Here is a 26,962-nt window from a genome sequence, read left to right on the forward strand (position 1 = left end):
CCACTTACTTAAGAACCAGGAGGTTGGTTTTTGGAGTGGAGACGTTTGTGTTCCCCTCCTCCATTTCTGTTGTGTAGTAGTTTATAAGCTCAGGTCAGGAGGAGCAGAGGGCTTTTGTGGTAATTTGTTCATCAGCTTGTATTCCAAGAAATGAAGAGCTTTTGGCATGCTCTTTGATTACGTATCTAACAGTAACTGGCATACTAAAACTAACAGCATGCATTTTGGTGCCAGTTCATTTTTAATTAAGAGCTTGAAATTTCAGGCTTTCTTTTAATGGTTGCATTGTGTTTTGAACGTGCTGAAATGCTGTCCTTTCAAGTGCCGGTTCAAGAGGCTCCTAAATTCAGGTCATTATATTAAGCGACCTAATCTGAAATAAAGTTCGTCCGGGGACAATGGAAGGCTCTACTGCCAATTGTGAATTGGTATGCGCTAAGGAAAGTCTTTCCATTAGTTGTCTTTCTTCAACCATTGAGGCTGAATCAAATGCCTTTAGCCTGTATGGGTTGTCTTTTGGGTTTTCACGCATTTTGTTTTCATGCAGGAAGTGGTGCCACCAAGTTCTCATACAGGCTTTTCTGGATTGCATTTACCATTTGTTGGGTTTACATACACAACTGATAGGTAAGCAAAGGATATGTTGTTCATTATACTTGTTTCTCAAACGCAGCTAATTCTAGGAAATTGTCGTTTTTATGAACTTGTAGAAAGATTGCTATCCATAGGTGTACCTATGGATATTATCCCTTTTCTTTTTCTAAGTATCTGAACATATTTTGGTCATGTTTGCCAAGATTAGATGCTTTTGTAATTAATACTTAATCTATTTGAGTTGAATGAAATTTAAGGGACTAGATGTGTTACTTGCTATGGGTTATAAATGTGTTCTTCCTGCAATGAGTGGCTGAGAGCAAGTCTTGTCCGTGTTGTGTGTCTGCCAGGAACAGCTCAGAATTAGCTCACTGCTCCAAAGTCCTGCTAAGGCTAAGTTTGCCCATCTTTGAAATGGCCTCCATCTGACATCGGACATCCCTCAAACATATACTTGTCTCTGATCTTAAGGTTACTCTGCCCTGTTTGTTATTCCCTTGTTTCCCTTTGCTGGGGTTTGTTACCTCCATGCAGTACTATTACGGAAAGAACCCAGTACACACATCTCATCCTTTTCAGAGTGAAAATCATGTGGCTTATCTTAAATTCATCTTTGTCACACATGAAACTAAACTTTTGGTTTGTTTCTCAGCTCTCAGTGCACTTTCCATTCTGGTTACTTTGCTGGTAGGCAGTAGTAACCTTTGGCGTAGGAGAGTTAACATTTTCAACCATTCAGGCAGTATTTTGTAAAGTGAGTGTACATCAGCATCATTGAAGTCCTGAATGCAAGTATCTTAATGCTACAGAAGCACACACAGTAGCTAGGGAATAATAACTTTATCTGCCCTGACAGTTGACTCAATAGTAAGAATTACTGCACTAATTATTCTTGTAAGTTTAATGTGCGTCTTCGGTGGAATCCCAGCATGTCGCTGCTGTAGACTGCGGTGAGTATTTATTAAAATGTTCTAACTTACATATTTGTTTTCAGCTCTTTATCTGATAGAGGCACTTTAAAGAGTGCGATGCAGTCTGACACTGTAACCAAAGATACGGATGTACAGCGTGACTTAAAGAACACTTCACAAATAGAAGGCTATGAAAAGAAAATACGAAAATTAGAGCAAGAAAAGCAGGATTTGAACAGAAAACTGCAAGGTTAGTGGTTTGTGTTTGTTTGGATCCTTAATTCTGCTCATTGGGACAAATTGAAATGTATTTTATTGAAAATCTTTTCCTTCCTTTTCTGATTTTAAGAGTCTACACAGACAATGCAGAACCTCCAAGGTCCAGTGTGTGTTACAGTAAATACAAGCCGCGATAAGGAGATTAAAAAATTAAATGAAGAAATTGAACGGTTGAAGAACAAATTAACAGGTAAGCCTCTGGCATGGTAATTATAGTGATGCAATTTATTTTGCTACTCCTAGTAACATTATGTACTGTGTTTTTGCAATCATTAGAATTAATGTTCTTGAGGTGCTAAAAAAACAAAAGGTTTTTCAAAGACTCATTCAATATTAAGAGGCATTTCAATTTTTCCAGATGAGCACTTAACTTTTTCTTCCACTTGCTTGGCCTGATAGCATATACCAGCATGGGGAGTCTAGAGTATGATGGATTGTGTGGATGGGTTCAGTTAAATATTTTCTGTGATTTTTTTTCCCCTAAAAATCTCAGGAGACCCTGTTCTCTTAGTCCTGTTTTTTTGGGGGAGTATTGTTTTGGAGGGGTTTTATTTGGAGGCAGGTGTAAGAGACAGTGGGGAGAAAAGACTAGTTGCACTTTAGTAACGTAAGGGGATTAGTAGGGGGGGATGTATAATAATAGTTCACATTTATATATTTCTGAGCTCCTGCTCCCTTTGTGTTTCTGTCTGGTGATGCGTTAATTAGGAAGCACTGAGCATTGCAGGAAAACAAATACTGGCATCTGTCCCAAGAGAAGACTGACTCATCCATATCACTGAAAATCTGTTGCTTGACAATGCTATTAGTTTATCCCTACAAACCTCCTGTTAGTGTCTAATTTTTAAGTGGGAATCAGTGATAAACAAAATGGTAGTTTTGAATCCTAATGACTTGGCTGAGAGGTTTATAGGGGCCTGTAGTAGCATAAGGGAGTTCAGATGCTGAGTTGCGGATGCTGATTTCCTGCCTGCCCACCCCCTCCACAGTTTGGCAGTATACCCCCTTTGTAGGTGCATGCATTGCAAAAATCAGCCTAGCTGTCCAACATAGACTATTGTTCATAAAAAAAGCTATTCTTGTGTATTCTGGAATTAGATTTGAGTCAAAATAGTTAGATTAAGGTGCTACCTCTGCAAGCGGTTCAGGTTTATCTAGCTCTTCAGCCGATGATGTCCTGTTAAATATCAAAAGTAGCAGTATGGTCTGGTTTAAAAAGAAGTAGTATTGGTTCGTGTAGGGTGAGAAGAGGTTTGTGCTGATGTAGGGAAAGGAATAATACTTCAATCATTACAGCAGTGCTTGGGATCCCTGAATACATAGGTCAGATTTCCTGTTGTGCCACAGACATCGGTGGAACTTGAGTGGAACTAGATATCTTTAAGGTCCTTTCCAACTCTAACCATTATATGAGTCTCCGTTATTCCTATAAATAGTCCCTTCCTGTCTTGCTGGACTCACCAGTGACTGACTGTAGCCTTGTTTGTCATATAATGAAAACTATTTAGGAGACAAATTGCTAGAACTGGAATTAGAACAACTTAAGTTTACGTCAATATTTTCAAGGGCTAGAAGTTGCATTCTTTAAAAGCAAAACAAAGCCCTGTACTAAGGCTTTTTCACTTAGAGATCACAGTCATTAGGAAGATTTCTTCAATAGGCTAAGAAAATTAAAATTATTTGAAGGTGTCAGTGCCCCGAAATTACCTTAAACAGTCTAACATGGTGGGAATGGGAAAGAAGTTGATTTTCCAAGCAAAATTATGCTAGTTTGCTTGAGTAATGTTGCCTGCTTTAATGGTGTAAATTGGGACCAGTTACCTTTAATATGTATTAATCTACAGATATAAGTAAACTGGAAGGACAGCTTGCAGATGCAGTGGCTTTTCGACAGGAGCATGAAGACTCTATACACAAGTTGAAAGGACTAGAAAAACAGTGCAGAGTACTGCGGCAAGAAAAGGAGGACCTTCATAAGGTATTGATCCAAACACAGATATGTTTAAAAATGGTCATGTGAAGTAATTTTAGAACAGTTCTGTTATGATTTTCAATTTTAGTGTTTTAAATGTTGCTTTTTAAAACTATCCTGAGATGGTAGTGAACCTGTTAATTTCATTGGCAATACAGTAGCTTTCCAAAGTAGTACACTTTCTTTTATGGAAGCTGATAGACTTTTATTTCAGGTGTGTTCTGCTAGATGGAACAAACACCTAAAGAATGGGTTTAGTTTAATTGTTTATTCTTAACTTCAATAGAAATCGAGGGCAATCAAGAAAATTTTTACATTGAAAGGGTTCTCAAGCACTGGAACAGGCTGCCCAGGGAAGTGGTTGAGTCACCATCCCTGGAGGTTTTTAAAAGATGTGTAGATGGTGGTGCTCAGGGACATGGTTCGGTGGTGGGCTTGGGAATGCTAGAGTAATGGTTGGACTCGATGATTTTAAAGGTCCTATCTAACTTAAAATATTCTATGATTCTTTGATAATATACATAGGAGTTAAACTCAGATCTATGGCTAGTAGTCAGTTCTGTAGATACCAAAAAGCACATGTATGCATACATATATATGAAGGAGTTAATAGATGTAGGTTGCTGTTCCAGCTTGAGCCCACTTACTCTTTGCAATACCAGAGGGTTAACTATTGCTTAAGGCTGAGGATTACTTTTATGTAATTGCTGCATTTATTTACTGTTGTGTAAATTACACCTTTGCTTTGTAAGATTAACAGTATCTTAGTTTAAGTCAGCAAAATATTTTGCAGTAAATAGGAGTTTGCATATACTCCATACCGCTTTCAATAATATCAAAAAAACCAGCTACCTGTATTCAAATAGCTAGTTTTGGAAAAGTCTAGCAGCCGTATTGTTCAGGTGACGTTTAGGTGGACCCAAAAGTAATCCATGGGCCAAAATCGCTGGGTTTTTTGCCCACTAGAATTTAACAGTCTCTCTTCTGTCTGTTAACCACTGGTATGGGCTACTTTACCAGAGCGTATGAATAGCAGAGAAGGCAAATCTGCTCCTCCTGGTTTAACACATGCCTTTTGGGAAGTTAATGAATGCTCCTGCAGTACTCCTACCAACGGTAAAAATTTTTAGAAGTCCTTTAGCCAATATACATTTGTTCTGTTGTCTAGTTTTGCTCTTTTTCTTACTTTTTTTTTCTCCTACTCTCAATTGATTTTATCTAGAACATTCATTTTGTATTTTAATCTCGTTAACTTTTGTTAACTACCTGCTGGAAACAGCTTTTATACTTTCAATTGAAGTATTAGAGCCTCACAGTTTTTTCTAAGGAATCTTCCTCAGTTTTCTGAAGAATTTCACAAGATTTGCTTCAGCGTCTCAATGCTATTACAGTGTATTTGATGGCTCCCTTGAATGTGCTGTCTACTAAAAGGTTCCTTTAAAAAAGGTTACTATTGTGCAGGTACATGATGGTAGTCTAAAATTAAGCTATTTAGAAGTGAGGTGGCCCTATATAATCAGATTTATAAGAAAGACTTCTGGAACACCAAAGGTACTCTTGGAGTTGCTGTCTTGGTATGTCACTGCAGCTGCTTAGCCACAAGAAAAAATAATTGTGTAAATTAAGTATTAGAAATAATATTTAGATGTTATGTAAGGTGATTGAGCTTTCAAGTCATTCTTATGTAGGTCCAGTTCCTTTCTTCTTGGAAAGACTATATGGAGTTCAAATAACTCTTTTTATTATGTCTTTATTTAAACCAGCAACTTGTAGAAGCCTCAGAGAGATTAAAGATGCAATCCAAAGAATTGCGGGATGCCCACCAGCAAAGGAAGCTGGCTGTGCAGGAGTTCTCCGAGCTCAGTGAGAGGATGGGAGACTTGCGGTCTCAAAAGCAGAAGCTGTCTCGGCAGCTTCGCGACAAAGAAGAGGAGGTGGAAATGAGCATGCAGAAAATTGATGCTATGCGACAGGACATCCGTAAATCGGAGAAGATCAGAAAAGAGGTAGCTTGATAAAATAGCTAACGATAACATGTTTCAGCCCCTGCTTATTCAGCATCTCATATGTGATTGTATTGAAAAATTGGGACTGTTAGCGGTAATTTACTTGTCTGTCTGTAAGAAGTTGCCCCAGTAACTCTTCCATGTAACTTTGCTACAGTTCACAAAATAGGCCTTGAATTTGTTTCAAAATATTTTACTGATGTATCAGGAAACGAAGTGAGTCTTCTTTTTTTGTTTGTACTCAGGCTGATTTTAATATGGAGGAAACTATTCTTGATATGCCCAGCTTCTTAGTTCTTATGTTTTGGTTCTTGTAAACTCTGACTCATAGTCAGCTTGAAACCTAGAAAGCTTAATGTCTTCATGTGCTTTAAGGTTTGAGTATTCTGACTTCATTTTTTTTTTCAACCGAGTTTTTCTCTTCAGCTAGAGGTAGGAGTAGTGATACAGGCTAAATATGTGGTTTTACTTCCTCTGTATTTAGTCATTGTAGAGAATGTCTGTAATATCTTTAAGCAAGTTAATTTCCAATTAGTCTTCTAGGCAATTCACAGTTTTACATAAGATGATAACCAGAAGAGGGCATAAGAAACAGCTATTGTGGTTAATCCGGAGTGTTTTAATCACTGAAAAATCACAAAATTTTATGTATTCTCTGGGTGAAGTGTAGAAAAGACATTCAAGAGCTTTATAAAACATTGCTAGAAATCTTGTAGCAAATTGAAGGGCAGTCTGTGGAAATGTAGTAAGAGATGAAGTTTCTCAGAGTTTTGTCCTTGAATAAGGAATGGTAGTTAACTGGGAACGGCAAAGGGCTGTGGCACCTCGTCTCTAAAACAGAGTGCAGGAGGCATTCAAGTGTTGTTGCTTATTCAGTCAAATATTCCCATGCAGGGCTTTATAATCTCCCATCTTTTTTCTTACAAATTCCTCTGTTCTCCCCTTCCTAACAGCCGTATCAATCTTCTATTCAGAAGATGGTCTGTAAGTTCATTATCTTGGCCCACAATTCTAAATACAGTCCTTTTATAAACAACATTGCTAGTTGAATCTGAATGCAGAAAAGCAAATCTTACTCTTCCTGTCAGGTTTTACAACTGTGCCACTCTTGTTTGAGTTGCAACAGGTGCCTTAGTTGCCACTAAATCTAAACTGTCTTTCTGATAAGCTGTCTGAAGTCGATAAATGGATGATCAAGCTTATTTTGTTCCGTAATCGCAAGGTGAAAGTGTTCAGTGTTTATATTTGAAGTATTTTGCAATAATTTGGCTCGAAGCTTGGGATTTGTAACCTGCCTTAATAAATACTGAGGCATGGAGGTGACCTGTAAACGTGGGAGACTTTCTTCTTTCACGACTGCAATGACTTCCTAGTGCCATTTCCACTCTTGGCATTGACAGAAGCCATGCAGTTATCCCTGCATATATTTGGTGTAGTTCATATCAGTACACATCAGTTCATATCAAAAAGTCACGTAGTAATAGTTCTGCATGACACGGATGGATGCCTGGCTCACTGAAGGCAAAACAATTACCATGGCATTCTGAGATGATTGTTACAGTGGTGTAATGTAAAACAGAAATAAGGAAAACTTGCTGCCCTTCCTTATGGAGGAAAGGAAATGAATGATAGAGGTAGCGCTATCTTGTGTTGAAATGACTTAAAATTCCTCTTGTTACAGCTGGAAGCCCGACTTGAAGAAGTTGTAGCAGAAGCATCAAAAGAACGCAAGCTTCGTGAGCACAGTGAGACCTTCTCCAAACAACTGGAAAACGAACTGGAAGCTCTAAAGGTTACACATTTTTTGACAAACACTTACTCATGGCACAGGAGCTGCAATAGTTTCGCTTACTCAACTGTTGATACCTGTGGGAGACTTAAAAACCACAGCATTACTAGAAACCTGACCTAAACTGTTCAGATTTATTTGCTTTTTTGCTTGAAAGACTTCAGTATCTCATCGGACACTAATGTTTTAAAAATGTCCCATTTATATAAATTCTAAGCAGATCCTAAACCAATGTGGTCCAAATCTGTTCTCTCTACAACCCATCTGAACCCCTTATTAGAGTTGTGTAAGCAGAGCAGTCACTTATGGGGCTTAATGCTTGGAGACTGGCACAGGCACCTTTAAAATCACTCAGTGCCCAAATAAAAAATTTTCCCAAGTGCCACCAATTGGACAATTCTAATTTTAAATAATATTACCAGAATTTAAAGATCATAGTCTTTTCCTGATGGTTTCTCTTCTTCTGCAGCTGAAGCAGGGAGGCCGGGCAGCAGGTGCCACACAAGAACATCAGCAGGAGCTTTCTAAAATTAAGTCTGAGCTGGAAAAGAAAATCCTATTTTATGAAGAGGAGTTGGTCCGACGAGAAGCCTCACACGTTTTGGAAGTGAAAAATGTGAAAAAGGAAGTACATGATTCAGAGAGCCACCAGCTTGCACTGCAGAAAGAGATAATGATATTAAAGGATAAATTAGAGAAAACAAAGCGAGAGAGGTAAGCTTTTGGGCCTGATTCATTAACTATGCATTTCTTTTTTTGTGTGTATTGCATTGCATGGGTATTTGTGCAAGTTGGTATTTCACCTTAACTCTGTTTATTCCTTTTTGAAAATCCCAGTCTACAGGTTCAGCAATGGTACGGTGTAAGTGTTTCTATTTCTTGTCCTTCTCCTTAGGCACAGTGAAATGGAGGAAGCAGTAGGAACAATGAAAGAGAAATATGAGCGTGAAAGAACTATGCTCTTGGAAGATAACAAAAAGCTAACAACAGAAAATGAGAGGGTAATTATTTTAGGAAACATTTTTAAGCAAAATATAGCTCTTACTTCATTACTTTATGTTGAAGTAGTCTTCTCATTGATCAGAACAGGATCTGTGAATGTTCAGGCAGTATCTGAATAAAACAAATGTCATTTTCGCCATATAAATATCTGAGATCTGGCTAAATGGTAACTTTAGCATCTCAGTACTGCGCTTTGTGGGATTGATTCTCACAACTCAGAGGACACCGCCTTCTGATTGCTTCATGAAGGCTGCACAGAGAAGGAAGCATTTACAAAGAGCGCCTGCCTTCCTGAGAGCTTACAGTTAAACCTCATTCCTCTCAATGACCTCTACACTTACTTTTTCTTTTCCTTTGTTTTTGATAGTTTTGTGTGAACTGGCAATGTGTTCTTCTATGCTCAGGAGCTGGTTTCCAGTTCCACAAAAAAAGAAACCTTTCCTGTTCTTTGGTCTGGGTTAGAACTTCCATATAATGCAGGGTGGTCTTGTTTGTTCAGATTCTGTAGGTGTGTGTAGACAGAGACATATGTAAAAAGTCTGAAACTGACGTAAGTCACAGGTGACATCAATTTTTTTTTCAGCTCTGCTCCTTTGTGGACAAATTAACAGCACAGAACAGACAGCTAGAAGATGAGCTCCAAGACCTAGCAGCAAAGAAGGAGTCTGTTGCTCACTGGGAAGCTCAGATTGCAGAAATTATCCAATGGTATGTGATGTTTAGAGATCCAGATGGACACTTTCAACTTTTGAAATATTGATTGGCTTTTTTTTTTAATATATAGCTAGGCCCTTTCTCTATGTCAGTTTTTCCCTCTGTTATTTGCTGTTTTAGCAAGCTGCGTGCAGGTATTTTCAGCATGCAAACAAGGAGGACTTGAAGGTAACCCTTACAAAAATTGAGCAAGCAATATGCAGATCATGTTCCAAACAATAGCAGTGAACCTCTGCAGAACTCTTGCTGATGGTGGAAGGGAAACTTCAGTTTCCCTAGCAACGGCCACAATCAAGAGAATCAGATAAAAGAAAAATCTAAGGCAGGCAGTCCAAGATGTATTCAGTTTTCTGTTGCTGGGAGAGTTTTTCCTGCTCTGTCCATTACTGTATGTCCCTAAATCCAGTGCAGACACTCTGATTGTTTGGTGGTACGGTATTTGGTGCTATTAGCCACGGAACTGTTAAGTAACAGTTTTTCATAATTGCCCAACAGGGTAAGTGATGAGAAGGATGCTCGTGGCTATCTCCAAGCGTTAGCTTCCAAAATGACAGAAGAACTAGAATCATTGAGAAGTTCCAGTCTGGGCTCACGAACACTGGTAAGAAAATAGCAAGCATCCAGGCTCTCCTGGGGATGTCCAAGTAGCTACATTTTTAGTTTTCAGCTATCTGTTCATAATCAGAATTCTTTTATGATAAATCCTCTGCTCTACTTTCTGGTTTTTATCTATTGCTTGTGAAATGCATCTAGGTAATCTGATCAGAATTTGGTAATTACAGGGGGCAGTTGTTTCACACGAGTATCTGCCATCACAAACTGCTTTAAACAGTACAGAGAAGAAGCAATAACTTAAACCGTTAAAGGGGAGTACAGAAATGTACCTCACCCTGTTAGATGCAAGTGAATAATTTTAACTGCTGTTACACTGAGATAACAAAGTAAGTTTTCTTTTGTGAACAAGTATTAGCTGGTTGATATTGTTACAAACTAGTGTCACACTGAGAGCATGTAGCTTTATTTACATGCAGAATGATGAGACGTTGTGCCGTAGTTTTCCCATACAGTAGTAACATGAATTAAAAAAAAAATCTGCAAAATAGAAGAGCTCTCACGAAGGAATATGGTTTCAAAGACAAAAACACTGTTTTTCCTTGGCAGGTACTAAATACCTGCATAAGGAAAGGGAGAGCCGTTTCCAGCTAGGCATGGAAGCCCACGTCCCTAGCAATGCCCGTCAGCACAGTCTGCCATGCAGAGAGTCCATCTGCTGTTGGTTTATACAGAAAAGAAGTTACTCATCCCTTCCAAACCGATGAATAGGAGAGAATACGAGAAAGTTATGACTTCCTATGAGCTAACATTTGCCTACAATCATCAAGAGAGGGTTATAATATTGAGAGGCTTAATAGGAAGAAAAATCAGATCAAATGCAGTTGGTATTTTCGCCGTAGCTACTGCCAAAGAATGCTCTCTGTTCTTTATATTACAACTGGTTTTGTAACTTCAGCAGAACCTGATATAAGGCAGTTATTTTTCAACATAAAAAATGCCTTTCATCTTCATGACTGTTATTTGCAAGTTCATGTGTGACTAGAGAGATACCCTTTAAGGAATACCAAAAATGTAGTCCACACTGAAAAGTGCCTGGAAAAGCTTGGAATATTAGCTTTGGGGGGCAGTAGGAAATTGCATGGTGTAAGTAGAAGTATAGTGTATGCTACTTATAAGTGTAAAAATTTTTTAGGCAAATGTTCTACTTATCTTGGGTATCTCAAGACCAGAGTATTTAATTTTTTTATGGTTTTCCTGGTATGTTTTAGATTAGTATGTTTTACATTATATACTGACATTTATCTCATGTTTGAAAGTCTAGTACATCACTGGACGCTGCAAATTTTATACTCTTTTCTAGATTGGACAGTGAAAACTAGCCATTTTCAATGGGTTCTCTCAGTTTGAGTTCCAAGCATCAGTGATCCAGCATTTTGGTTTCAAGCATATTGTGTTAGTGGTTTAACCAATGTAAAAGTTGCTCATTACTTCCATTTTTGTGTAACAAAGTCTGACTGTTGACTGATTTCCATGCAGCAGGTTTACTGTCCATAACTAATTAAAAGAGCATTCTCTGTACCAGTGTGAAAGCTAATTTATGTCTTTGAACAAGAACAGAAATATCTGCAGACAGTTGATATTAATATTCAGTAACTTCCTGCAACAGGATCCGCTGTGGAAAGTGCGGCGCAGTCAGAAGTTGGACATGTCAGCGAGGCTGGAGTTACAGTCTGCCCTCGATGCAGAAATTCGTGCCAAACAACTAGTTCAAGAAGAGCTACGGAAAGTTAAAGATGCAAACATATCTTTTGAAAGGTAACGAGGGCTTTGGTTCTGATTGGGTTTTCATCTAAACTGCTGATTGGAATAGTAACAACTTTCTTAAAATTGCCCCTTGTGCCTGAGATATTGGGCTGCCAGAAAGATCCCATCCTCCAGACTACGCATTTCTTACGTAGTCAAATGAGAACTGTAAAAAATTCTTCAAGTAAATGTTTCACTGCTGTGAATATCTTGGTAGTAAGATACAGATCTTGAGCACCTGAGGGGAAAAAAAAGCATAAGAGCAAATTCAAACCAAATTCAATACATTTTCTTAGACTAAGTGGAGAGTAGACATATTCGTGGGAATTAAAAGCCAAACTACTATTGGAGTCATTTTGTTTGGCAGGTATCTGCAATGATAGTAGGAATCTCAAGTAAAGTTTTCACTGTCTAGTCTAGTAGTGAGATGCGTATTCAGGGGAAAAATAAAATTAATCAGCCTTAAGAAAAAAAAATCTTTTAAAAAACCACCACCACTCCCCAAAAAAACCCCAACAAAATGGCATTTTCCAGTACTCTGAGATGTAGGACCAGAAATGAACAAGCCTATGCAGTGGCATTCCTGCCTTTGAGGTATTTCAGACTGCGTTTTGATCATATTGTATTGCTTTAGTAAATTGAAGGAATCGGAAGCAAAAAATAGGGAACTGTTGGAAGAGATGGAAGCATTGAAGAAAAAACTGGAAGAAAAATACAGAACAGATTCAGGTAATTAAAGTTACTGTGTTTTAGCAGAGTTCTAACACCACCTGCGATGTTGCCTTTCAGCTAAACCTGTTCTGCTTTGGGTTTTAGGTCTCAAACTTCCAGACTTTCAAGATTCCATTTTTGAATATTTCAACACCTCTCCTCTTGCACGTGATCTGACCTTCAGAGTGAGTTATTACATAAAATAACTGTAAAAATGTGATGAGTGAATCATAGTTTTATTACGTATAAGTAGCACTTGGGCGCTATATGGCACATTTGGATCTGGCACATCAGCCAAATTAGCGTGCCGCAGAATTGGATGCCCAGTAGATGTCAGATTGCTTGGCATTTTGTAGAGAAGCTCGCGCCTTTGGGAAATACTCCCAGAAGCTCACATTTAATTATTTCCCATTCTAGCTTCTTTGTTTAGGTTAATCTCAAACGTTTGGCTAAATAATACATATGCAGGGTTTTTTGGAAAGGCTGGCACACCCTGTTACAAATAAGGGATTAAATGCTTTGCAGTTGGAAGATGCTGGTTAATACAAGGTAAAGGATTCACACGGTTCAAGGAGTGTTTAAACAGATATGTAAAATTGTTGGCTCCAGATCTTAATGGAGTGGTTAGAGCAGAAGGAACTGGGAAGAGAATCAGAGGGCCCACAGATGTTGGTATAATAATTTTATCATGACACACCCTCTGATCCTTAGAAAACTAATCATACAAATCACAGCTCCAAGTGGGTGTTGCACTTCGAAAGGTTTGTGCACTCCCTGAGGAAGCAGCTGTTAAATGCGACATTGAATCTCATTTCCTTACTTCATGAACTCTTGATCCCTGAAGATTTTCTGGGATGTTTTTTTGCAAAACATGTAGACAATTTAGGATAAAACCAAGAGTTTGAACTGGAAAGAATAATCTGTTACATTTATGGAGCCGAGATAAAGGGGCTCAGGTTAAAACCTTGTAAGTCTGGTTAGATTTTATATCTGAAATGTGTACTCTTTTTTTTTTTTCTTTTTCCTCCAAATTGTCACTGTTGCTAAAAAGAAAGCCAATGAACGGGCTGGTGTTTACATACACTTTGTGTATGTACTGTTCCCAGTCACAAAATGTTCCCCCTGGCTTTCTTGCTGAAACTGCAAGATGTGCTATATGAATGAGGTGGAGGGAAGAGAGAGAAACTACTATCTGAATAATAATTTTTATCTACTGACCTTGGTATTTTAAAACATTGCTTTAAAAAGTACCAGATATACTTAACACAGTAACATGTAGAATATCAAGCCTGTAACTAATAAAGATTCCATTCTACAGATCCTGCAATAAATATATAGTCACTATGGAAATGCAGGTGATTAAAAATGCTGATACTGTACTTAATGAGTTCCATTAGCAATTTTTTTCACATGTACTTAAAGATAGTCCATATCATCTGCTGTGGGTTAATTTAGTTTGAATAAATATCATTTGCCCATATAAAACATTTTATTTAGCTAGCCTACTAGTATTCTCTCTGAAGTTTTCCTGTGGGTGATAAGTGATCGTTTTTATCCCTCATATCCGTTACAACAAAGGATTCTGTTTCTTCTTCGTCTACATCTTCTCTGCTAGCCTTTTGGGAAGAAGTAAGTTTTTGCAAGTAGTTTTGTGTCCTTATATGTTGTGACCTGTCATAGTAAAAATGGCCTTCTAAAACTAGATATTTTGCGTCTTTAACTTCTCTATAACTTAATCCACTAAATAGAGCTAGTTTAGTTTTCTTTTAATACCTCTTTACAGGCTCCCTGTTTTATATTTTGACTATCCGTATGGCTAAAGCTGAATCACATGTAGCATTTTTAAATAGTTCATATTGCATAATGGTACAATTTGATCTTAAATGGCCCAGCCCTACCAATCAATTCATAACAAAAAAAATAACAAGTATGTGAACATATTTAGTGAGCTAACTGAACTGAGCCATCTTCCTGTCTAAACTGGCTGGGAAGTGAGTGATTCATTATTTGTTGCCTTTAGTGCTAATTACATCATTGATGTGAAGTCTAATCTTATGTTTGTTAATCATGATTTTCATGATGTCCTCAGAGTACAGTAATACAGTATCCTACTTCCACACCCAGCTTCTTTAGCTCTGGAATTGTAGCATACTTCCCCCTTGTGCTGGCAATTAGTAGTTGCTAATTTAAGTGTGGAGTTAATAGAAGGCTTGTAATGGATGCTAGTCTTAAATTTTAGTGAAATATAAGACAATGTGATTAAGCAGACGTGATTCCTTTCATGACAGGGGGCAACTGTTTTAAACAACTTTTTAAAAGGCTGTGTAGTACTACTTTAAGAATTTTTGTTGTGGCAGAATTGCTGGCTGCTGTGTGCTAGAAAAATCCTAGTGTAGTAAGCTACCATGAGAAATAAGCTATTTTATGGATGATTGCCAGGCTTCTTAAACATCATTCCATACCTGCATGCAAGAGATTAGACGCAGCCTTGCTGGGAGGAGAAGGCTGTTACAGCCTTTGTGGTGCCTACTATGAGGTTTCGCATTTCAGGACTTCCAGCTTTACAGCTTTTTCATCAGGTGGCAGGGTTTGTTGTGAGGAAAGATTTTTTTTTTTTTTTTCAGAGTGAAAAGTTGTTAGGTGTGTGTGTACTGCATATAGAAATCAGCGTTGGGGTTTTTTTGTTTCCATTATGTTGATGTGAAAACGCTTCGTCAGATCTGCAGTATCTAATGTAATATGTTTGCTGTCACTTTTGCAGACCAGTTCTATTAGTGAGCAGGAAACGCAGGGTCCCAAGTCAGAAGTTTCACCGTCAACTTCAGTTGTAACTGCAGAGCAACAACAAGAAGTAAGAGAGCCGTTATTTTCCCCTGAAGAGTATTTTACTAGAAAGTCTCTCTGTCTCGTTCATGATAAACACATATCGCAGCATTCACTATGAAGAAGCAGGATTGAATGTTGCTGATTTGCAACGTGTCGGTGTTAATTCCACCTGCCCTGAGGACAGTTGCAAATGAAACCTTTATGCTGGCTCTGTGTATGTTGATGTACCTCATTCTCATATGTTTTCTGTATTGATGCTTGTTTGTTAGTGTGCAGGCTTTCCTGTGAGTGCTTTAAAATACAATCTGTTTCTGTTAAATCAGAATGGCAATGTTTATGATGATTAAATTTTTGATAATTTTCAAAAAAGAAAAAAAAATAAATCAGAAAACAATAAGCTTTACCACCCGATCTTGAAACAAATTCTTGAAGCCTCGTTTTGCTCAATTACAGTTTTTTGTGATTCAGGAACCAATTCGGCTTCAGAGGATGCCTGCTGCTCCTTCCCCCACCATTCAATCCATTTCTCTAGCTGTACCAAAGGTAGGGGGACTGTGCTAACCTTATTCTAAAGAACAAAGGAAAAAAAGATACCATTTATAAATTAGCCCTCCGTGTTTGTTCTTGTCCTGTTTGGGTTTGTCGTGTGTTTCTTTGTTAGGTCTCTGTTTTTAATCAAATGTTTCCAAATGCAAGCTGGTGGGTTTTGATTTGTCAGAAGGGATGACAAAAAGGAGTTGGTTGTAGGTTTGGGTTTGAGTGTTTTATGCAGTTGGAAATAAAACTGTTACTGTTGTCTTGCAGCACGTTTTACAAGCTGCACTTACTTCAAAGAAGCCCAGGTTTCATAACGTACGCTCTGATGTACTTGGAGGGTGGTGAAGGGAGATGCTTGCATTACATAGAAAGTGAAAAGCTATTTTTTTATCCTGAATGTATCTTTCAGCCTAAAGCTCACCAGCTCAACATCAAGTCATTCACAAGCCCTACTCAGTGTAGTCATTGCACCTCTCTTATGGTGGGATTAGTTCGACAAGGTTATGCCTGTGACGGTGAGTCAGTTAAACTTTTTATATTTTCAGCAAGCCCCTGAAAAAATCATCCCAAAACACTAACGTATTTTAAGGCAACCATTCCTTTGGGGAGGGAATGAAAGAGAGGGGTGGCTGCCACTGAATGGTTTGTTCTTTTGCATCATCATTAGTCAAAGAATTAATATAAGCCCTCACAGTTGCCTTTCATATTACTAATTAATTCTGCTACCATTAGTGCTGTTACAGTGTGAGTTAGGTGGGGAAGGCACAACTGTTTTCTGTTTCTGTAGCGGAGCAGACTACAGGAAGGCTCTGGTAACATGAATCTGACTCTGTTTTGTGCTATCCTGATCATAAACCCTGTATGTTGGGAGGACCATTTGCTAGGTTTTTCAGCCTATAGCCTGTCTTACCGTCCATTAGTTTTTATTTTAAATGCTTTCTCTGATTGAATTCCATGTTTGAGTATATGGAGATATTTTTATTTGAAAATACTTACGTGTATCTTGATTAGGCACACAAACTCAGTAAGTAGTCCACAAATCTTTTGAAGACACTACCGTATAAATAACCTTACTGTATTTCTGTGCCTAGCTCAGTTCTTGCTAGCGACACCCTCTCCACCGACACCTTCAGTATCATATTCAGATTGCCTCATCTGCCCTTCAGGGCTTTTTTCCTGGCTGATCTTCTGGTGGCAGTTTTTCCCCAGGAGCACCTATTGCTCTGCCAGCACTTGCCCTGGGGCTGCCTTTTGTCTCCTGTTGCTGACAGTTCTGAACTCCTGGTTTGCATCTCTTCCTGCAAGTTTGAAACGGTCTTTTTCCCTTAGTGTAGCTATCAACTTTGCTCTTTTTTTTTCTTGTGTATTTTGATTAAGCTGTACATCATTAGTTTTCCAGTTTGCCTCTTCTACTCCAGATATTGATAGCTACAGACAAAAACAGAATCACACTGACATAAGAACAGAGATGATTCCAGTAGAACAAAACTTGCCATTTTCCACTCCCAGTCACTTGCTTTTCCCAGTTCCTCCTCTTTTTAATGCTGGAGACTATGGTAAAATACAGCTGCACTTCCAGAGGCCTGTGGAACTGGCTATGTCTTGTGGATTTTCCCTGTTCTGCAGCTGATATACCTTGATCTGCACAATACCAAATAATTAATGTTGAATTTATTATCTGGTCTCGGGGAGCACCTACGGTACTTTGCATGCATGGCTTTTTGGTAACCCCCATCCTCCTGGGAGCCTGCCCTGGGCTGCCTTCTCTCCTGGCTGTTCCCTTGGGCATCATGAGGGGGAGGTTTGTAGCCCAGCCTGGGGCTCTAGCAGAAGCAGGCTGTTTCCAGGTCTTCTGGAATCCTTTCACCCTTCGTAATTTTGGGGCTAAATGTGCATAGGGTGTCTGCCAGGTGCCCACTGCTAAGAATATGGTTAGGAGGAAGCAGTGCTGTGCCGCTCTCCCGCTGCCTTCCCAAGCCTACTGGTAGAAACAGGGCAGCTGGGACAAACCAGACAAAACCTCTGTTGGAAGGATCTGGCCCAGAGACTGTGGGTTGGATGCCTCGATATAACATGTTAATTCATTCTGTAGTTCCTGTAGTCTCCCTCACGTCAACTGGCGTATATTCTGAGTTTTTTTCTGTGTAGTGCTTCTGTATGAAGTGCTCTATAGACAAGAGACCTAGAGACCTCTGTCCCTTGCTGGGGCAGCACAAAATGGTACAAAGTGGTGTAGATGGTAAGAAAGGATTCAAGGATTAGTGTAGATGTTTGCTCCTTATTTGAACTCCGAGATATATATATGCCCTTTTCACCACACAGCATTTCAGTCCTTGTCTCCTGGTTTCTACTTTATTATGCTTTCAAGCGTATTGCCTGTGTTTAATAGTTAAACCCTTTCTATTTTATTGATCAGTTTAGTTTTATTTTATCTTTGCCATATTCTTGCATACTAGGATCAAATTAAACACACACTATATTTATCTTGTCTCTTATCACTGCCCCATAATTTTTATTTCTCCTTTTTTAATACTTTTTTTTTTCTGTGACTGGGTTAGTTGCTGCTTAACACCAGTGAGGCTGACCAACTCCTTTTCCTTCTGAAAAATGCTTTCATAAGCTGCCTTGAAATGTGGACTCCGTTCATGCCCTTTCTGGAAGCAGTAGGCTTAAAATAAAAGCTTTTTGGAGAGTCTCATGCAATATCTAGGTGTGTTCACTCCTTCAGCATAGTGGGCTGTTGCAATATTTGACTGCCAGTTTCAGTGTGGTTAATTAATTTGCTGAGCGTCAGGGTGGACTACGTTAATCTCCTGTTACGATTGACTCATACACGCGTTTCACTGTGAATTTTCTCTTTTGTACTTAGTGTGTTCATTTGCATGCCATGTTTCCTGCAAGGATAGCGCACCTCAGGTCTGCCCCATACCCCCTGAGCAAGCCAAAAGGCCTCTTGGAGTAGATGTGCAAAGAGGAATAGGAACCGCCTATAAAGGTTATGTCAAGGTAATAGTCTTTTGTTCTTGGACAAGAGAAGAATATTAAACTTCACTTACGGCTGTGCAACGTGGAACCTCTAAGTATGTTTAAACACATCTGTTAAATTGTGCTAAAGCCTTAAGGCTTTGTGTGCCGTCTATGTAACTTATTTAACCTTCATTGCTTTAGATGTGGGAGAAACGGTTGGTTTTACTACAAGAGCTGAAGGTTAGTAGATTAGAAGCTACAGTGTTCATAAGCAGCTAGGGGGGTGGAAAAAAGCATGCTTTAAGGAAGAATTTCTGTCGTTGATGTAAGAGTAATGTAAAAGGTAAACTGTCCTACCATTTTGGCATTTGTGGAATATACAAGCACCGTGGTTTGTCCTAATACTACCTAATATATTTATTAAACTGTAACAGGGAATGGTTGAACTTAAGGGAGGAAAAATGATTGCTTGATTACTTGACATTTTTCACTCCGATTTGAAGGGCAAGTAGGACGTGTTCTAATTCTGTTGATCTAAGTATAAGCTTTGCTAAATGTCCTTGCTTTCTATGTCTACTACATGTGCTTACATTTAATAAGCAATCAGTTATTTAAACGCAGGTCCCAAAGCCTACAGGAGTTAAGAAAGGGTGGCAGAGGGCTTATGCAGTTGTCTGTGACTGTAAGCTCTTCTTATATGATGTGCCTGAAGGAAAATCCACCCAGCCTGGAGTTGTTGCGAGTCAAGTCTTGGATCTCAGGTTTGTATTATTATGACAGAGTAGAAATCCTCTGTTATTTTTTCCTAACAGGAATATTTATTTACAGTGCACAAGAAACTTTTAAGATCATGAGAGCTCTGGTCTGAGAAGAGCTGTGTGTTCTGTACATAGACTGCAGCTAAGTTTAGGCTGAATGAGTTGGCTCAATGAGTCACTTAAGTGACTTTATAGTCTCTTACGCTGCAGTCACTAATATTTACAGTATTAGCATGCTTCTTCCTAGAATTCCATAGGCACACATGCAAAACAAATAGAATTGGGCAGATTGTTTTTTCCCTTGCACTCTGACCTCAACCTTGAGTCACAGTTCATCCCAGAGCCAGTAATTTCAGGAGCATCAGAAAAACCTAAGTAGCCTGCAGAAACGCACCAGCTAATTTACAGTTGCACGTAGCTCTGACCCTGCTTTCTCACAGGAGTGATTTTCTCATGGTGAACCGTTTGAACCACTGAACACTGTCTGCAAGAGATCTGAGACTTACATTGATCAGAGTAACCGAGAAGGTTTTTTTTATTTCGATTTATGGAAATATCAAAAAAGTGTAATACCTTTTAATGCTACAGCACCTTCTATCTCTGTGGAATATAAAGTTTACAATCACAAGCACCTTGATTTATATTTTTTCCAGACAGTAGCAGTACTGTGGGGTTACACCAGTACTGCTGTTCTGTTCTCACATTTATTCCCTGAGAGCCCTCAGTGTCAGCTCTGGGACGTGCTGGCAGTGGGAGCAGAAGCCTGGAAGTATAGCAAATAACAGCGTTGACATCAGTAGATTGCTTGAAGCAACTCAGCCAGATATTATACCAACTGTCCCATGCTTTATCTGCTTATTGTATCTGCCTCTTTGAGTCTGTCTTCTGAGGATTCTTAGATGTTTTAATAGACGTTAACCACCACAGCTATGAATTCTAGCATGGGCAAGTTTCAGGCATTAGTGTCATCTTTACACTAAAATTGGCAATTATGGTGATGAACGTGGTCAAATTCAGTTTAAAAAGGCTTGTGTAGACAAGCCCTCTGGGGTGGAGCAGTCTAAAATGCAAAAGTTGTTCTGATGTCTGTTTATTTTACTGTAATAGAGAATAAACTCTAGCTGTTTTGAAAACCCTTATTTGAATCCCACAAACTATAATTATGTTGCCAAGAGCTTTTTATGTGATTTTTCTTTTTTTCCAAAGGCCCCTCTCTTGCTACACATTGAGGTATGAATTATTCATTTCTAATGTGTCTGCTGGGCTGGAAGAGCAATTTTCTTGCTGCTAATTGTAGAATAGGTGTGGTTGGTAAACCAAAACTACACAAAGCCACCCCACTTAACTTCAGGTGGACTGAGTTACACGTACTTGAGTGCTGTAGAAACGTAACTAAAGCTTGTGAGTTGTTTGGGTCAAGGATGGTTAGAGCATATATCAAAGCAGTGATGGCAGTTGTGACCTCTGTGCGGTATTAGGAGATTGCAGCCTATTGAAACAGTTGTGATATCGATTAGATTTTGCTGAATAATGTTAACCTGGGCATGTATGTGATTCTCTTGCTCTCTTTCTTACCAGAGATGAAGATTTTTGTGTGAGCTCTGTCCTAGCATCGGATGTAATACATGCAACTCGTAAAGACATCCCTTGCATATTCAGGGTATGGCTACCAATTTACTCTTAAAGAAGATACAGGTTAAATACCAATGTTTTGTCTTGATAGCGAAGTACATTATCCATATTTAACGCTTATTAAGTTACGCAGAAGTACAAGAATTTACAAGGGGTGCTGAAATGTGTAGAAGAACAATATGATACTCCTCTTATAACTAAATTGCAATGAAGAAAGTTTTCCTTCTTTTGCTGCTTCCTTCTGTACAAATTTTGACTTTTTTTATTTTCTTGATCATCAGTTCAGTATATTTTTGTCTCCTCTTCCATTGGTATTACCAGATCCTGGTTTTTCTTTCTTAGCTTTGGAGGACTCTTACTTTAGGAACAGATGCTGTAAGTGTAGGGTGAAGCTGGGTTGTGCTCACTGATTTCTAGTTTGCCATATATTGTCTTGTATTAAAAAATACATTTGAAATTGTAGTTTGCTTAATTTCATATTTAAGTATAGTAGGGAAAAATTTAAAATAAGAGAAAATAATTAGCTGACATTATATCCTCTTTGACGTATGATATATCTGAATGCTGTATTTAGTTTTTAACAACAGGAACTTCTTGTCTAGGTTTTATGTGAATTATATTTAATCTGGAAATTTAAAATACAGAGAAGAGTACGTTAGTAACAAATATCTATAATTCCTTGCATTTGAATACAGAAACTCACTGTTTTCAGCATCTCTGATCTTCAGTCATTTAGAATCAAATCAGTGGAACATAGAGCTGACAGTCACATGCAGCTCCTTTAGTTTACTACTACTTTTACCTTCATTTTTCCTCTTACTTGTCTCTAAATGGTTTGGGGTTTGGCCTGCTCTCTTCTCAAATTAGCAAATGTGGAATACTATGGGAAAGGACTTCTGAGGAGAGAAAACGAGCTATGCAGAATGATGGTTGATTCATTTAAGAACAAGGCATCGATATGGTTTAGCCTGCCTGACTTGCGCCTCTAATTTCTGCCTGCAGTTTTTAACTGAAAGGGTATCTAAGAAAAAAACCATTTTTGTCAAATACCCCTATATGAAAATACCTGTGTGGATAGACATGACAAAATATCTTCACAGTTTGATCAGATTATCGCCTACTAAAGAGATCTGGTGAATTATCTGGAAGCCTGGTGTGTGAGTATATCCATTTAGATACCCTGTTGACAGAGACCAGAGAAGATGCTGCCAAAGTCCACCTCTTTTCTCAGTTTTATATCCTCCTTCAAAAGAAGGAATTTCTAGAGCTGGAACACAGTAATATCTGATGCAGGAGAGTCTATTTTCTCAATTTCATTTAATTCTAGATTTGCATCTTCCTGATATAATGACATAGAGTGGCTTCTACGCAACAGTTAAAACTGTTACTTTACATCCTCTGTGTTAAAATACGGTCCTTCTTTCATATGTGTTAATTCACATGATGATATTGGTGGCCCACAGAAGATGGATTTTCATTTCTTTTGGATCTTCCACCAGCAGAAAGCAGTAACAGAATGCTGCCAAACACTAAAATATTGCCACCTCTGTCCCCCCATGAAATCAAGAAAAGGAAGAACTTGTCTCAGACTCCAACATCTCCTCTCCTTGGTAACCAGTTTTTAAAGCTGGATGTTAGACTGTCCTGGCTTTGATGCATTTTTAATAATAGGGTAAGAGTGTCTGTAGTGGAGTCCTTCCACAGTGTAGCAGTTTGAGTTAAGAAGCCTTGAGTTTCATAGCAAATACCAGATTTTTGTATGATGAATAATCTAGGTATTTTATGACCAACTTCTCCCATTTTTTCCGCATTTGACTGCACGTCAGATGCCATCTTCAAAAGACTGAGGAGTGGTGGCACTTCAAATGGAAAACAATAGCTGAAGCCTGGTTTTGTTTTGGTTTTCAAATTTAGAAATATTATCCATTGTGCCTCCATCCATCTTTAAAATATTAATGCTTAGTTACAGTTTAGACATGAACAAAGCTTCATGCGAGCTACTAAGAGGTATGAGGAATTGCAAACTACTCAGTACTTTTCCGACTGCTCTTCACTTTCATCTCACTTCTGGAATTCTGTCTTCGACATCCTATTGTCCCAAGCTTGTTTTCAGATGTATTTTATCTTTAAGATGAATGTTATTGCTTAATTCACTCTTTCAGGAGGTGTATGTTGCATAACCACATCATCCGTCTTTATAATCAAAGTATATAGGCTGAAGGTGTGTTATTCCATGTATGAATAGTTACAACCTTCAGTTTTGCACTTTTGCACCTTTTCTGCCTTTTTCCTGTTTAACTATTGTTATTCTAAAAGTCTGTTGTGAGGGCTGATACTGCCTGATGGCCTGTTTGTCTGACAGCGTAGATCCCGTAATCTCACAAACTCTTTGATCTCTTCATACAGGACACAAAACTAACATTAAGAATTAGTAAGTGCATACTTTGGGCAACAGAAAGTTCCTGGATACATTCTGCTTTGAGCTCTATAGGATGATTGACCTGAAAAATAAGTGAAGCCATAGTGATTTTCTTTTAACATGGGAAATGGGAGAATGCAGTACTTCAGTCTCAAAACATTTCTTTCCTCCGCAACTTTTAACGGAGATGTGATGTGCTGTTCCCCCTGGACAAATATTTTGAAAATTCAGTTGCAAGATCAAAAGCTAGAGCTGATCATAGCAATGCCATTGGGTTTAAATGCATCTAATTCAGAAAGCATGTATGTAATTTTCAATAAGTTATTAAAAGATCGGGGCTTGGGGAAGAATCAAGACGAATCATGGCATGCTACTGAAATTCCAGTTCAGAGCAGGAAGGAGCCTTTTACTGCCTTGTAGGAAAGGAATGTAGCATTTCTTGCCCATATTTTAGGACTCAGAATGATTAAGCAAGATTGAGTGTTTTTAAACAAAACTGCTGAGGCTTGTGCATTTTTTCAAAGCGCTGTGGCTGTGTTAGCTGTCTGCGGTGTCGCATACCCCTCAGGTACATCATCGCATTGTTATGAAATAGAGCATTTTACTTTTGCAGTTGTGTGAAGTATATCATACTGACAAAAAGGGCTTTTATTACTCTTATTAATTTCACTTTCTCTGTCTGTTAAAAAGGTGACAGCTTCTCTCTTAGGTTTGCCTTCAAAGTCTTGTTCTCTACTGATCCTGACGGAAAATGAGAATGAGAAGAGAAAGTGGGTTGGAATCCTAGAAGGGCTGCAGTCTATCCTGCACAAAAACAGACTGAAAAACCAGGTTGTGCATATTCCACAAGAAGCCTATGACAGTACACTGCCTCTTATTAAAGCAAGTTTAGCTGCTGCTATTGTAGGTATGTTTGTTTTAACTTTTATAAGTGTCTGAGGGTTGTTGGAGCTTTTAGATAGACTTCTGTAATGAGAGCACTGACACCTTGAAATAAATTCCTCAGCTGAATTCCTTCATAGGAATTTAATAATGGGGGGGAAATGCTAGTCTTGCATTGATATTCAGATTTCCTCAGAATAACTAATATTGTTTAGTTGTTTAACAGGTTGTTTCAGCAATATGCTATGTATCTTGTATAGCTTTCTTTTGACAGACTGCATGAACTTAAGCAAAATTGATTTGCTGTCGAAAATCTGTTTGTCTAGAAATTTTTCCAGCTGTTCAAAGTAAACAGTCTGTTTTAAAGATAAGAGTTAAGTACAGCTGAATTAATAGCCTTTTTTTATCCTTCCTGGTTTAGATCGAGATAGAATAGCGATTGGTTCAGAAGAAGGACTGTATGTGATAGAGGTGACCCGTGACGGTAAGTTAGGCCATAATGCATGCAGTAATTACATACAGAATATGAGCTCCGTAATTTCTAGTGCCGTTAGAATATAGGTTACACAACAGCCCTTCATGTAAAGTAAGTATTAAGCACTCAGTTAATTGATGAGAAGGAAAAGCGAATGTGAGATATAAAAACTAATTTGGTCATTATCATTACATTCAGTTGACTGACTAAAATTAAAGGGATGGGTTACTGGGCATATTCTTACACATTCTCACCTTAAACTGTGTTCCCACAGCAGGTAGCAAAATGCTTCAGCACACCAAGCACGCACAGCACACACAGCAGCAGTTGGTGCACAGTGAATTATCAGCCACTTACTAAATAGAACTTGAATGGAATGAGAAAAACTTGACATGGGAACAGGCTTGCACCAAAGCTGCACCATCAGAGGACTTAAACTGCTATGAATTAGAAGATAGACAGCCAGCGCAAGCAACACAAGAGTTTGAAGACTTTGCGTTAAAGCTACGATGTATTGTTGTCCGTTTCTTCCAGAAATTTGACAACACTCACATGCTGTTTCAGACCGATGATGACCAGAGCAAATGCCTTGCTTGCCCTTTTCCATTATCTCTTTATTTCCCTGACCCCATGCTTCCTCCCGAACCTGCTTTCTTCTTAATACACTCTGCCCTCTGCTTTGGGAAAAGCGGGATCAGGTTAGCCTGTTCTTTCTGAAGACTTACCGTGTCCATTCCAGACATTCACACGGAGTGTGCTGCAGTTAGCACAGCAAAATGTATGCTGCATTGTCACTGGGCAGAACAGGCACATCCCTCTGTCACTGAATTAGTAGGCATCACAGCTAGGGCCTAAGGGAAGTGTTTTTCCCTTTGACCTGATCTACTGGGCACAAAGACAAATAACAGCAAGAGACATGCCTTGGTATGGTGGGGAAAGCGTGGAGGCCAAAAGGATTACTAGCACATGAGCACGGGGATTGTCTGGGGTCAATCCATACAAAATGTAATTTTAAACGTGGAAAACCCAGGAACCCGTGGTTAATTCTGCCATCTGTTTCAAAAATAAGATACTCTTATTTTGAACAAACAAATTAACAAAATACTGAAACAACTAGTTGAGTTAAACTGAATTTATAGAAGTAATATAGTTCTAAGAAGCAGTGCAGATTTAAAATACAATAATCTACTACTGTCTTCTTCCAAGTTGCCATAGGAAATATTAGTTATTTCTTTCTCTTTGACTTCAAAAGTGCCAAACTTACCTTGTGAAATCCAAGCTTTCTTATAACTCCTGAGGCACTTGAAACTGAGACAACACTCTAAATCCATGCTTTTTTGTGGCATAAGAGCTAACAGCCTATCTGATAGGATTGTTTCTAACAAAATGCCTTCATCTGGATTTATAATCTCTGAGCTTACATTCTCCTCTTGTCTCCAACTATCTGGGAGTTGAGGTCAGTGATACAGATTTGTGAAATTAAAAGGTGCCTGTGTCCCTTTTCCCACTTTGGAAAAATTACTGGGACACTCCTGAAATACCCATTTTGACTGTGTTTAGTAATTTTCATTCAAACTTCAAAAAAGAAATGTCTTTAAATTTAGACTTGATGGAAGAATTTGAATTTCCTTTTTTAATGCAATTTAGTTTGTGGCTACCTGAAATTTGGGTTGCAGTTATGCTAAAATTTTCATTTCTATGTAGAATAAAGCACTGAATACAGATTTTTAAAGACATACTTGACTTTCAAAATCAAATGAAGTCAGGGATGTGGTTTTGGGGCAAAAAGCGAAATGTTATTGCTTCCCGTTACTTAGAATAAGCCATTACCCAATTCCAGGAGAAAGTGCTTTATACGTGGAGACAGCAGATATTTGAAATTCTTTTTAGCAGTAATAAATGCCATTCCTTTGAGTAAACTTCCAGTGGTCACCATTCTGTAAGTACTTAGATATAACTTTAAACACAAGTAATTCCAGAGATTCCAGTACAGCTTCTTGCATAAATGCAAATTATACATTTAATTTGAAAAGGCATTTCATAAAGGAACCATTATCTCCATCACCGTTATCATACGTAAATATGACACTGAATTATCAATTTTGGTTTTAAGTTAAAAGATGTTTTGCA

General features: G+C 38.4%; 1 protein-coding gene across 3 annotated transcripts in view; it reads left to right on the forward strand.

Moving 5' to 3' along the window:
- The window catches only part of CDC42BPB (CDC42 binding protein kinase beta), a 97,691-nt gene that overhangs the window by 60,335 nt on the left and 10,394 nt on the right, over positions 1 to 26,962 (forward strand). Inside the window, exons 9-29 of one of the 3 annotated variants that reach the window (XM_074148760.1) lie at positions 548 to 627; positions 1,589 to 1,755; positions 1,855 to 1,974; positions 3,629 to 3,762; positions 5,520 to 5,762; positions 7,444 to 7,554; positions 8,021 to 8,265; positions 8,447 to 8,552; positions 9,137 to 9,261; positions 9,763 to 9,868; positions 11,489 to 11,637; positions 12,260 to 12,354; positions 12,442 to 12,521; positions 15,098 to 15,216; positions 15,651 to 15,705; positions 16,109 to 16,214; positions 18,569 to 18,705; positions 19,288 to 19,427; positions 21,003 to 21,084; positions 24,166 to 24,382; positions 24,779 to 24,841. In XM_074148760.1, coding sequence (XP_074004861.1) covers positions 548 to 627; positions 1,589 to 1,755; positions 1,855 to 1,974; positions 3,629 to 3,762; positions 5,520 to 5,762; positions 7,444 to 7,554; positions 8,021 to 8,265; positions 8,447 to 8,552; positions 9,137 to 9,261; positions 9,763 to 9,868; positions 11,489 to 11,637; positions 12,260 to 12,354; positions 12,442 to 12,521; positions 15,098 to 15,216; positions 15,651 to 15,705; positions 16,109 to 16,214; positions 18,569 to 18,705; positions 19,288 to 19,427; positions 21,003 to 21,084; positions 24,166 to 24,382; positions 24,779 to 24,841 — 2,680 coding nt within the window. Of the gene's footprint in view, positions 1 to 547; positions 628 to 1,588; positions 1,756 to 1,854; positions 1,975 to 3,628; positions 3,763 to 5,519; positions 5,763 to 7,443; positions 7,555 to 8,020; positions 8,266 to 8,446; positions 8,553 to 9,136; positions 9,262 to 9,762; positions 9,869 to 11,488; positions 11,638 to 12,259; positions 12,355 to 12,441; positions 12,522 to 15,097; positions 15,217 to 15,630; positions 15,706 to 16,108; positions 16,215 to 18,568; positions 18,706 to 19,287; positions 19,428 to 21,002; positions 21,085 to 24,165; positions 24,383 to 24,778; positions 24,842 to 26,962 lie in introns of all 3 variants that reach the window. The other 2 variants (XM_074148761.1, XM_074148762.1) reach the window with 2 other exon arrangements.

This window comes from Numenius arquata, chromosome 6 (assembly GCF_964106895.1).
Source record: "Numenius arquata chromosome 6, bNumArq3.hap1.1, whole genome shotgun sequence".
Classification (NCBI taxonomy): Eukaryota; Metazoa; Chordata; class Aves; order Charadriiformes; family Scolopacidae; genus Numenius; species Numenius arquata.